This window comes from Pelobates fuscus, chromosome 5, assembly GCF_036172605.1.
Source record: "Pelobates fuscus isolate aPelFus1 chromosome 5, aPelFus1.pri, whole genome shotgun sequence".
Classification (NCBI taxonomy): domain Eukaryota; kingdom Metazoa; phylum Chordata; class Amphibia; order Anura; family Pelobatidae; genus Pelobates; species Pelobates fuscus.
This window is the reverse complement of record NC_086321.1, coordinates 54,221,181-54,234,365: the sequence shown is the minus strand read 5'-3', so window position 1 is coordinate 54,234,365 and position 13,185 is coordinate 54,221,181. Positions and strand designations below refer to the sequence as shown.

The 13,185-nt window shown below is 41.7% G+C and overlaps 1 protein-coding gene across 1 annotated transcript in view; it reads right to left on the bottom strand.

Annotated features, from left to right (window-relative positions):
* Positions 1-7,567: 7,567 nt before the first annotated feature.
* Positions 7,568-13,185, bottom strand: part of CFAP53 (cilia and flagella associated protein 53) — a 43,767-nt gene continuing 38,149 nt past the window's right edge. Inside the window, exons 7-9 of the mRNA XM_063456800.1 lie at positions 12,678-12,894; positions 9,691-9,793; positions 7,568-7,824 (exon numbers count right to left, since the gene is read on the bottom strand). Of these exons, the coding sequence (XP_063312870.1) occupies positions 7,584-7,824; positions 9,691-9,793; positions 12,678-12,894 (561 nt within the window). The 3' untranslated portion in view covers positions 7,568-7,583. The remainder of the gene's footprint in view (positions 7,825-9,690; positions 9,794-12,677; positions 12,895-13,185) is intronic.

Sequence of the window (13,185 nt, the reverse complement as noted above, 5' to 3'; positions counted from 1 at the left end):
GTTGATGTTCATGTTGCCAATTTGAGGAAGTTGTGGGATCAGACTCGACAAATTCTTCTGCACAATTCTATGCTGGTTAAGAAACACGCTGATAAACGTAGAAGGGCGGCTCCAGTGTTGGCTCCAGGTGATAGAGTATGGTTGAGTACAAGAAACATTCGTTTAAAGGTGCCTTCCATGAATTTCGCTCCTCGTTATATTGGACCTTACAGAGTGCTGACTCGAATTAACCCAGTTGCGTATCGTCTAGCTCTTCCATCTGCCCTACGCATCCCTAACTCATTTCATGTTTCATTGCTGAAACCACTAGTCTGTAACAGATTTTCCTCCACGGTCTCCTTCCCTCGCCCTGTCCAGGTGGAGGGTCAGGAGGAGTATGAGGTTAACGCTATCATCGATTCTCAAATCTCCCGGGGGAGAGTACAATATCTGGTCGATTGGAAGGGATATGGTCCTGAGGAGAGGAGTTGGGTGCCTCAAAAGGATGTTCATGCTCCTCATCTCCGCAGGGCGTTTCACTTCCGCTTCCCATCTCGTCCCGGTTCATTCCGCCCGGTGGGCGTATCTGAGAGGGGGGGTACTGTCAGGGTACCTGAAGTCTCTACCTCTGGGAGAGGTAGAGACTTAGACGTCTATCCATCCGGCGGTCTGTTTCCCCTGTTCCTCGCGGTCCACCCGGTCACATAAACGCCGGCCGCGAGGGAGTCACTTCCTTTTGTAGCATGACGTCCGGAAGTCGACGTCATGACGCCAACCCGGAACGACCTGTCACTCAATTGTTTGGAGACTAATCAGGACTCGTCGGAGGCGTGTCTACCCTTCTGAGCCAGGGTATTTAACAGTGCTTCTCTCATTTGCTCATTGCCCTGTCGTGGTTCTAGCCTGCCTAGTCACACAGTGCTCTGGTATTTTCAGTTATCCCTTTGGTTCCAACCCGGCTTGTTTGACTTATTCTGTTTACCTCTGTTATCCTTGACCCGGCTTGTTCCTCGCTTACCTGCATTTATTACACACTAACACACACTCTGCATTCACTAAACACATTTTATCTAGTACATACAAACACTACATCCGCTACACAGACACACACTACATCACTGTACACACACTATATCGACTACTCAAACACTCTCTGCATTCACTACACACTAACACACCCTCTGCATTCACTACACTAACACACACACTCTGCATCCGCTACACACTAACACACTCTCTGCATTCACTACACATTAACACACTCTCTGCATTCACTACACATTAACACACTCTGCATTCACTACACATTTACACACACTCTGCATTCACTGCACTAACACACACACTACATTCATTACACTGACACACTCTGCATTCACTACACACTAACACACACTCTGCATTAATTACACACTAACACACACTCTGCATTCACTAAACTATGCACACACTCTGGATTCACTATACTGACACACACTCTGCATTAACTGTACACACAGCATCCACTACACAAACATCCTGTATTCACAGTACACACACTACATCCACCACAAATTGAAACACTCTGCATTCACTATACACAGACACTGCGTCTAATACACACACTACATCCACTACAGACACTGCATCCACTAAACACATTTCATATAGTACATACAAACACTACATCCACTACACAAACACACACTACATCACTGTACACACACTACATCCACTACTCAAACACACTCTGCATTTACTATACACACTGCATCCGCTACACAAACGCACACTCTGCATTCACTGCACAAACAGTATCTAATACACACAAACACTACATCCATTACACACATTCTAATTCACTTCCACTATACACACCACATTCAGTCCTGCATCATTGTCAGTGGACTAGGTAGGGCGTGGGCAGCCCTGGTAACCCTTAATGTCGGCAAGCTCTTCTGTCCGTTTGGGTAATCAAGAAAGGCATGTGCTGGTAGCCAGTTATGTCGGGGAGAGAATGTAGGAAGTCTCACACGCAGATGGCTCACCAGAACCACGATTATTAAAGGATCGATTGCCAACTTGCATGAGAATGAGAATGGTGTCCAAACTGCACGAGTGTTAGGCTTCGCCCCCCACCTTTACACCTTAATCATTACTAGGCATCAACTTTTCTCAAGCTTTTGTGTATATTAAGCCTTCTGTTGGGATTTTTTGAGGGTACCTCAACTACTCGTGTTTGCTCCGCTATAGTTAGCAATGTATCCACCCGTTTTTCAATATATCCTCTTGGGAGGCTGTTCACCTTCTCCAATGTGCTCCGTATGAATCTGGAGGTATGGATGCCTGCTAGCCTCATGCTAGTGTAGATGTACAAATAAAAGCTGGACACTAGAAGCTCTGATGAGATTAGTGGTGTGGGTTTATTCCAAAAGATTTTGCAACATGGATAACCAGTAGTGGATATAATAGAAAGGGTCACAAAGGTACAATCCTCACACATAAAGCACATAGACTTGCTGAAGTGCTTTATGTATCTGGAGCCTGCCACATTTGTGACAGTTTATTAAATTGCCAATATCGGCCTCAACTTTATATTTGTGGATAAGGTTTTCAAATAGTTTCATATTTTTGCAAAGACTTAAAATATTTTTTTCAAAATATTAAAATATAAAAATTTAAAATGTATCAAAAAAACAATTCATTTGAAAAGTTTATCCAAAAATATCTAATAATTTGAAAAGCTTACTCAACATGATTAAATCAAGACCTTCAATAGAAATTATGCACTTTTCTAATTAAGGGCAGAAACACCAACATGGCTCTCAATCATCAGACAGCGAGGTACCTGCCTTCCGCCTATATAACATTACATAGCTTTTTTTACACCATAGTTTCCTGTTAGTTGTCAACCCTCTACACCATGTGACTACAGACTAAAACAATAAACCTAGGCTGGGTAACTATGAAAAAAAAAGGTTTAGCTTTTCTTTATAGCTAAAGCAGAGGCAGGTGTGCATTATGTTACTTTGATTGTAGGATTCTAAATGGATCAAGCTTGATAAAGAACCTTGTAAGATCTAAAAAGTTGATGGAACTGTGAGTGAACAATAAATGGCTGACATTTATTTGCAAAACCCTAGAGTGCTCCTCCACTATTAATGATTGTGCATTAGGAAGCTGCATTGTATGTCACTTATTTTCTGCATACTGTAACTTACATGCACTATACTGGATTGTAAACTTTCTATTCCTAAATGCCACAGCTAGTGGAAAGTCACCTGGCCATAAAGTAGCCCTTAAGCAGAAGTTTTAGTTGTCATATAATCCACAGTTACTGTATTATTATTGTCAATTATATATATATATATATATATATATACACATACAGTGAGGGATAAAATTATTTGATCCACTGCTGATTTTGAACGTTTGCCCACTGACAAATTAATGATATAAGTCATAATTTTAATGGTATAATACAAGTATATTTTAACAGTGAGAGACAGAAAAACAAACAAAAAAATCCAGAAAAACGCATGTCAAAAAAGTTATAAATTGATTTGTATGTCAATAAGTGAAATAAGTATTTGATCCCTTATCAATCAGCAAGATTTTTTGGCTCCCTGGTTTCTTTTATACAGGTAACGAGATGAGATTAGGAGCACTCTTTTAACCCCTTAAAGGGAGTGCTCCTAATCTCAGCTCGTTACCTTTATAAAAAGACACCTGGAATCAATCAATCAGATTCCAAACTCTCCACCATGGCCAAGACCAAAGAGCTGTCCATGGATGTCAGGATCATGATTGTAGACCTACACAAGGCTGGAATGGGCTACAAGACCATCGCCAAGCAGCAAGGTGACAGTTGGTGCGATTATTCGCAAATGGAGGAAACACAAAATAACTGTCTCCCTCAGTCTGGTGCTCCATGCAACATCTCACCTCGTGTAGTTTCAATGATCATGCGAACAGTGAGGAATCCGCCCAGCACTACACGGGAGGATCTTGTTAATGATCTCAAGGCAGCAGGGACCATAGTCACCAAGATAACAATTGGTAACACACTACGCCATGAAGGACTGAAATCCTGCAGTGCCCGCGAGGTCCCCCTGCTTAAGAAAGCACATGTACAGACCCGTCTAAAGTTTGCCAATAAACATCTGAGTGATTCAGAGGAGAACTGGGTGAAAGTGTTGTGGTCAGATGAGACCAAAATCGAGCTCTTTGGCACCAACTTGCCGTGTTTGAAGGAGGAGGAATGCTGCCTATGACCCCAAGAACACCATCCCCACCGTCAAACATGGAGGTGGAAACATTATGCTTTGAGGGTGTTTTTCTACTAATGGGACAGGACAACTGCACATCTGCACCGCATCAAAGGGATGATGGACGGGGCCATGTGCCGTCAATTCTTGGGTGAGAACTTCCTTCCCTCAGCCAGGGCATTGAAAATGGGTCGAGGATGGGTATTCCAGCATGACAATGACCCAAACACACAGCCAAGGCAACAAAGGAGTGGCTCAAGAAGAAGCACACTAAGGTCCTGGAGTGGCCTAGCCAGTCTCCGGACCTTAATCTCATAGAAAATCTGCTGAGGGAGCTGAAGGTTCGAGTTGCTAAACGTCAGCCTTGAAACCTTAATGACTTGGAAAGGATCTGCAAAGAGGAGTGGGACAAATTCCTCCTGAGATGTGTGAAAACCTGGTGGCCAGCCACAAGAAACGTCTGACCTCTGTGATTGCCAACAAGGGTTTTGCCACCAAGTACTAAGTGGAAGGGGTCAAATACTTATTTCACTGATTGACATGCAAATTAATTTATAACTTTTTTGACATGCGTTTTTCTGGATTTTTTTTTTTTTGTTTTGTTATTCTGTCTCTCACTGTTAAAATACACCTACCATTAAATTATAGACGGCTCATTTATTTGTCAGTGGGGGGGGCGGAGCCAACAGCCGAAGCGAGCGGTCGCAACTTCAGCGAGCTCCGCGCTGTACAAGCAAAACTACTGCCTAAAGTTACGAAAATCACCCCCAAAATCGACTAAAGTAGCTCGCTGCTTACCCCGACGATCTAGGGGACAATGGGGAAGAAGAACAAAAAACTGAAATCAGACGGGACTCGCCCAGGTGCAAGTATTGGAGACCTGTGGCGGAGGGCATGCGAAGTACAAGAATCCCGCATGGCGGACTACGCGGACTTTACTGACGACCTCACCAACTCTGATGCCCCAACCTCGGACCATGAAGAGACGTCCATGCCCAATACCCGACCACAGATACACCCTCAGACGCCCTCGGACGCGTCTCCGGTCACGAAGGCCGAGATGAAAGAGCTGCTGAAGGAGCTACGACTAGGCCTCCAGGCTGACATGGCGGGTATGAAAAAAGACATCCAGGGCCTGTCGGACCGCATGAGAGCAGCTGAACGTGACTCCCAAAGCCATACCCAACAACTCACCGCTCTACAAAGAGACGTAGCCTCCATACAACGCCAGCAACTGCAAGCAGAGCAGAAAATGGCGGTGATGGAAGACACGAGGAGGGCTCACAACCTCAAGGTGAGAGGAATTGCGGACACAGTCTCAGACGCTGAAGTGCCCCACCTCATGCGACGACTGGTGAGCACGATCCTCCCCGCAAAGCAGGCCAAAGGTATCTGCATTGAACACACATTCCGCATACCCAAACCCACAACGGCCCCGACGGCGGCATCCAGGGACACAATAATTAAATTCCAAAAGCGTCAGGATAAAACGACCCTAATGGCCGCCCTTAGAAACCACACTCCTTACGTATTTGAGGATATGTCCCTCACTTTTTATGCGGACCTGTCTAGAGGCACGATGGCATGGCGGGCATCCCTCAGGCCGCTCACCACCCTACTCCGTGCACACGGCTTGAAATACCAGTGGCACACACCCCATAAACTACGGGTGTTTAAGGGAGATGACTCTCACCTGATAGCCGACCTAACAGAGGCGAGAAGACACCTAACGGTCTGGGGCCTCCCTCACGACGCCTTACAACAACCCATCAGGCCCATCGCCACCCACACCTGGAACCCGGCCACCTCAGAGACTTTTGTCCCAAGAAGAACCGCTTCAGCGGTACCATCAATGTGCCAACCGTGATTCTCCTCATGGAACGAAGGATCCTCGTTTTTCCGCTGCAGCGGTCCCAAGGGCTATAAGAACTGCACTGTCCACACTCGATGGGACTCACCTACACTTGTATCGCCCCTGCCGCAATCGGGGACCGGACGACCGGGCACTGGAGACATCACCCCGAGCTCCTGGTGCCTCACTGACGACACCGAGAGCAGGGACATGCCTGATAAGAGACTCCCCATTTATTTTTTCATTTTTTCTTTTTGTCGTCGAGGACTTACTAGCTTCGCTCTGTTCAGTTTGTAACCTATAATTTTTAACCCTACAGGTCCCGCATTTTGCAGTGCATGGGCCTATACCCAGGGGCATATTGTTCCCACTGCCTATATGACTACATGTTTAGCTAGCCTGACTACACAGCCGCAAATGTCTAGCGCCTCTCAGATAAATTGAATGTTGATTCTCTCACTGACATGGGAGCACTGCATGTTCACCTATTATAACAGTATTTTCACAGCTTGCATCTTACGGAGTTAAAAGTAACTACCCACGTACCCTGTGCATAAACTACTGTTTATGTTCACATGTTTATTCTTGTAGCCATGCTAACACACTCCAAGCAAGGTTGTTATCGTCCCTTACCTAGTGTCAGCATCTAATTTCACTCCTGTTTTACTCTTAATTGTGGGCTAACGTTCTATCCATGTGTTACTAATTGCCTGACTTTCACAATATAATGAGTTACCAATCGGATCTTCTGATCCATAGCATGTAGTTATCAGTTTGATGTTTAACAACGAAAAATTTAAAAAATAAGGCATCGCTATTCTGGAAATGTAACCTCATATTACTGATTGATGTATCAACCCTATACTGTAAAATCACTTGAACATTTCCCCCATCTTCTCTTCTGTACCCCATCTTTCATGCCTTAATAAAAGAAAGATTGACAAAAAAAAAAAAAAAAAAAAAAATAAATTTATTTGTCAGTGGGCAAATGTTCAAAATCAGCAGGGGATCAAATTATTTTTTTCTTTCACTATATATATATATTGAAAGAAAAAAATTATTTGATCCCCTGCTGATTTTGAACATTTGCCCACTGACAAATAAATGAGCAGTCTATAATTTAATATATATATATTAGACTGTTCTGTAAAGTTTGTCTGAATAAATTACTGTTGCATTGGAAAGACCAGTGACTCCTCTCTTCAATTGATCATATTAGTTGGCTGGTATAAAAGTGGATGTATCTCATTGATTTAAATGGACAAGTTTCTTACCTCTACAAATCATAAAATGCACCAGATATTTAATATAATAAACATATTTTTTAACGATAAAATTGATAAAAATGTCCTTACATTCCCTGCTGCCATCACCCCCAGCATAAGATTTGTTGATGACTATGTGTTAGCAAGAAGGCAGAGAAATAGCTATTGTTCAACTATCAGAATATGTACGGTTTACTCGTAAGGAAAAAGCATGGTAATATGGCTAAACACGAATTCGCTTTATTGATTAAGCCAATCCTTTGGGCTGGAGATGCGTGCCTTTCTCAGGGGATGAACATGGCCCTGGTCCATGTATGGTCGGGAGAGAATTTCTCGAAGTGTCTGTTGGTAGGCATTTTCAGCCACTAGGCCAGCTTCATATTCTCTCCGTTCTTCCTCTCTCCCAGCATCTCGCTGGCGCTGCTGGAAATCCACCTGGGTTAGGAGCTGCTCCCTGTATTTCTGGGTTTGCTTTATTTTCCTACAGAGACAAAAATGACCACACAGACCATTATATGACCACATCACAGCACATTGTACACACATTCTGGAAATACCGGTTTCATTTATACGTCATGTTTGAAGAACTATGAACGTGGGATTCATTAAATTAAATAAAACCTGTATATAGTGGTAGAGGTTGCCGTTACAGCAAAACAACTAGTCTAAAACTGATTTTAGACATTGTGGACAACCCAAATGGAATTCTATTACATGTTTACTGATAGATATACATATAGGCAATATGGCAAAATAGAAGGATACATTCTGGCTCCTTGTAAGGGGGCATCAACTCATGTTGTCACAGAATTACAAACTTTGAGATACACAGAATGACACTCCTATAGATAAAAACAAATACAAACACACAGACACACATACAGACAGATACACAGACACACATACAGACAGATACACAAACACTTAAGGACAAACATTCAAATACACAGAATGACACTCATACAAATACAAACAGTGACACACGTACAGATACACAGGGCACGCACTGACATACAGTGCAGACATACAGATACACAGAGAAACCGATACATATGTAGACACACAAACACAAAGACAAACACACAGAGACAAACGCATACAGACACACACACACACACAGAGACACACACATACAGAGAAACACACACATACATACAGGTTTAGTCACCCTACTGTTTCCTACCTTTTAAGTGCAGGAAGCCACTCCCACAGCTCCCCCTTTGTCAGTCCCTACATTGGCTGCCCGTAAGATATAGGTCTCAATTTAAGATCCTGATATTGCTTACAAATCTCTACACAATGCTGCTCTGACCTAATTATCTGCCGGAGACCTATGTGTAACCTCTGTTTGTACTCCTACCTCTGATGCTCAACTTCTCTAAAAGTCTTCTCTAGAGCTGCACCATTCCTATGGAACGCCCTTCCCCTCTCTGTTAAACTTTCACCCAGTCTCCACTCCTTCAAAAATTCTTTGAAAACGTACTTCTTTAGGAAAGCATATCAATTAAACTGTGAACAATTTTCCCTCCCTGCACCCCAATTCCTCTCCTGAAACTCATTAAAAAAATGAACACTCAATGAACACTATCCTAGCTACCTACTTCTCTACCCTATCTTTACCTTTAGTGTCACATTACCCCACTCCCTCTAGCATGAAAGCTCATTGAGCAGGGCCCTCAATCCCTCTGTTCCTGTGTGTCCAACTCGTCTGGTTACAAATACTTGTCTGTTAGCCCACCCATTGTACAGCGCTACGGAACTTGTTGGCACTTTATAAATAATAATAATAATACTGCCTTCGTTGGCCTGCATTCTTCCCATAGTGCATCCTGCTGCTGTTTCTTCCTCAGGTAAACAACACACACACACACAATTGCACCTGGCCATCCACCTGATCTAAAAGAAAATGTGATTGATCAGATCAGGCAACCTTCTTCCATTACTCCATGATTCCAGCTCTGATGCTCACGTCCCTATTAAAGGTGCTTTGGTGATGGACATGGGTCATCACGGGAACTCTGACTGGTCTGTAGCTAGGCAGTCCCATACTCAGCAAACTATGATGCATTGAGTCTTCTGCACCTTTCTATCTTGGCCAGCATACGTTTTTCAGCAACATGAGCTACAATAGTAGCTGGCAATGACTAAGCTCCCCCAGCAGAAGCCACCTTCCTCCACCATCCAGTTTTCTTGTAATAGTCTAACAATGCAGAAATTTCTTGATAAATGTACATGAATTTATAAGACCGGAGGATTTCATATACCTTTTTTTCCAGGAATAGAAACAGAAGATTTAAGATGTAATGTGTTGTGAAAAACTAGCCGGCATTGGTTTTGACATACATACTTTTCATTTCTTTCCTTTTCGAGCTGTTTGTGTTCTTCAACGGCCATTTCCAAAAGTTCTTTGTCACGAGCAAGTTCTTCCAGTTTTATTGCATTTCCTTCCACTGAAAAAAAAAAAATTTCATTACATTGACAATTAAGTAATGAAAGATTCATGCCCTTTTCGAAACAACACATTTGACGGATTGGTAGGGGGCGGGCTTTATTTAAACTTCAACCTGATTGGCCTACAAAATGAAATGATCTGCTCCACTGATCAGAGGTATCTTCACAGTGACCTCAGATCTGCAATCTCTATTTGTTATCCCTGTCTTATAATGCCATAACAGAGCCAAAGTATTTGACAGAGGAAAAACTTTCATTTGCTTTCCCTTTCCTCAAAAACCGGACAGGACTGTGTAGATCAGTAGGTGCATGTATTTTGAGAATAGGGATATGACAAACCTCCCCAACAGCTTTCTGCCAAGTGAATAGCAGTTTTTGGCTTATATTTGAAATAGCTTCAAGTAAAAGCAGGGGCAATTATGGGTAATTTACTTAACAGTAATAAAATAATCTGAAACTGAATTTCAATGCACGGTACAACAATTTCGCTATATATCATATGTAAAAAAGAAATGATTAATTTGGGGTAGCTAACTGGAAGTCACCTCACCATCTCTTAAGACATTGAATTGAGCTTCGAAATAAATATGTCAGCTAATTGTATAAGCACCATGGAGTAACATATTAAAGGAAATTAAAAAAAATAACTTTTAAACAAAAAATAACAATCCTGTTAGATAAATAAAGGTTATTTCAGCCAATTGTGTAAGTAGGCTGGATGATTTAAGATTTAAAATATTTTATAATGGTTCCTACGGCCATTAATTAATTTATCCTTTCAAATTCTCCACCCACACCCTATCTGGCTTCATAAGTAATAAGAAACTTGGAGAAGGACATAAACAACCCTCCTGCAATTTTACAGGTAATTTAGTACAACAAAGAATATGTGAAGGATGTCTGCAGTGTTTTCATTTAAAGGCTTTAGCTTTTGAGAACTGAGAAACAAAGGTATTCATGAACTGACAGAAGTCTCACATATATTATTAAAGTGGATCTATCACCGTCTGGGGACGCTGCGTAATTTGCAAAGACCCCACCGGTGACATCACCGCTGGTAGGTCAGCTGGCCCTCGCAGGTACCGCCATCATCACCTGCCGGTTCTCTTCTGCTCCTGGCGTTTCAGTGAGAGTACAGCCATGAGGGCCATGGAGGATCCAGCGGTTTCACAGGATTCTCCATAGACCTCACTCCTGTCAGAGCTAATTTCCCTGCAGCCATTTATGGTGATGGCTGGGGGATCAACACTATTTAACGGAGGTAGCTCTGTCCAATGTCAAGTTGTGTCGGGCATAGGAGAAATAGTGAAACAATGTAGTCCCTACTTTGTCTCAGTATATCTTTTGACTTGGTTGGGATTTTAGTGAAACTCCAACACAGTCAAGATGAGTTTCATAAAGATTCTATCTTTACAAAATACTAATTTTTCAGTGGGAAGGATGTTACAGTGCTGCTTTAAAGGTAAAACACAACTTTTTACACAATATTGTAATTACAGACTATATTTATATTAACTTTTTGGGGGCATTTATAAAGCGCCAACATATTCTGACAAAATTGCTAACATAATCACTGTCAGAGCTTTGTGTATGATGCCGGCAAACAAGAAAGAATTTTGCAGATGGACAAGAATAATAACATGTCAAATGATTTAGTTTCTGCAGATTAATGCAAGACCTCAAAGGGGCCATTACACATTGCAAGAAATTACAAGTGACATTTTCAGAGCATTTGTAGAAACAAGCTCTGTGAGCATATCACATAACTATCCTTTATAAACCACACAAGATGGAATGGGCTGATACAGGGCACAGCTTAACTTGGAGAAGATATTTAAAGAATAATCATCACTAATGAGACTTTTTGCACAAACCAATAGCTTATTAAAGTGAAGCTGTGAAATTGTGTTTTTTTATGGAATACTCTAAGCACCAGAAAACTCTAGTTTTAGTAATTGCTTTTGGTGTATAGATTATGACCCTGTAGTCTCACTGCTTAATAATTTGGCATTTAAGAGTTAAATCACCCTGTTTATGCAGCGCTAGGCAAATCTCCCTGAAAAAAACTGTCTAAATGTATTAACTTCCTTTTTTGCACAGTGTGTTTAGTTTTGAATGTCTTATCTCCTGCTCTATTAATAGCATGCTAGAGCATGACAACAGCCTACTATGTATGTTTAAAGTTCAGTTAACAGAGCAGGAGAAAAGAACTTCTAAGGTAAACACAATGTGTTGTATGATCTGGATCCCCTTTAACCCCGGTAAGTAAAGGGTTAAAAAACTTTTTTTTACTTTAGTTCCAGTGCCAATGCTCCCTCGGCACATGCTAGGTCTCCTCCCAGAGGCGGAACTAAATGTGAATGCACAGCACTGAAGCTTGATTCAAAACATTGAATCAATGCTTTCCTATGGGGGAAATTGAAGCTGTTAGTTGTCCTCATGCATGAGATGAAGTGGTCTGGGAGCCGGTAGTGAAATATAGTTTCTATATTTGTTTAAAAAAGTGTTTGCTGCCTGGTTTAAAAAAAGGAAAGGGCGTGGGTACAAATAATAAGAGGATATTGATTGGCTATGGGGCGGACTGCGGAGTGATGTCAGCAGCTCAGCTTCCAGCTGCGTACTTTAAAATACATCTGATAAGGAAGTTGTTTGGTGAAAGGAAAGATCGTAACAAAATGTACATGGTTATGCGGAAAAACTTTTTTTTTTATTTTTTTTTAAGCAAAACTGATGAGATTTGAATGTGAAGAAAAACACAGTAGCCATATGAGGCTAAGATCTATTAAATGCACCTAAGTGATGTTGGTGCCACAGTATGACTGGAGTGTCCCTTTAAAGCATGATATCACTCAGATTGTTAAAACCCAACAAATGATTTCTTACACTTCTCTTGAATCTGAAGTCGGCGTGTGTCCAAGACATCCTTCATCAGGCGGTTTCTGGCCTCTTTCTCCAGTCTTAGTTGTGCTGTCCGCTTAGCCCAGGATTTTTCTAATTCTGCCTCAATCAGTTTGTCCATTTCCTTCTCCTGTCGCTTCTCTTCTTCTAACTGTTGGGCCAGGTATTCCCGGTACACCTGTTGCTCTTTCTGAAGCTCCAGCTACAAGTAGACCAAATATCATATTATTAAAAGAAGTTAAAACCTACAAAAATTATTCATATACTGTACATATTTCTTAGGAGACAAATGAGTGTGGAAACCTTCCTAGTTGTCAAAGTGTTATTAAGGAGCATTTATAAATGCTGATTTCCCTTAAAATTAGCACTTTTATATAATAAGGCAGATGGAACAAGCATTTAACACACAATTAACCCTTGAAATTAGGTGAATAGAGTGCCCCTATAATGAATGGCCGAAAATATGGCAAATATATTTTATCATATGTTTACT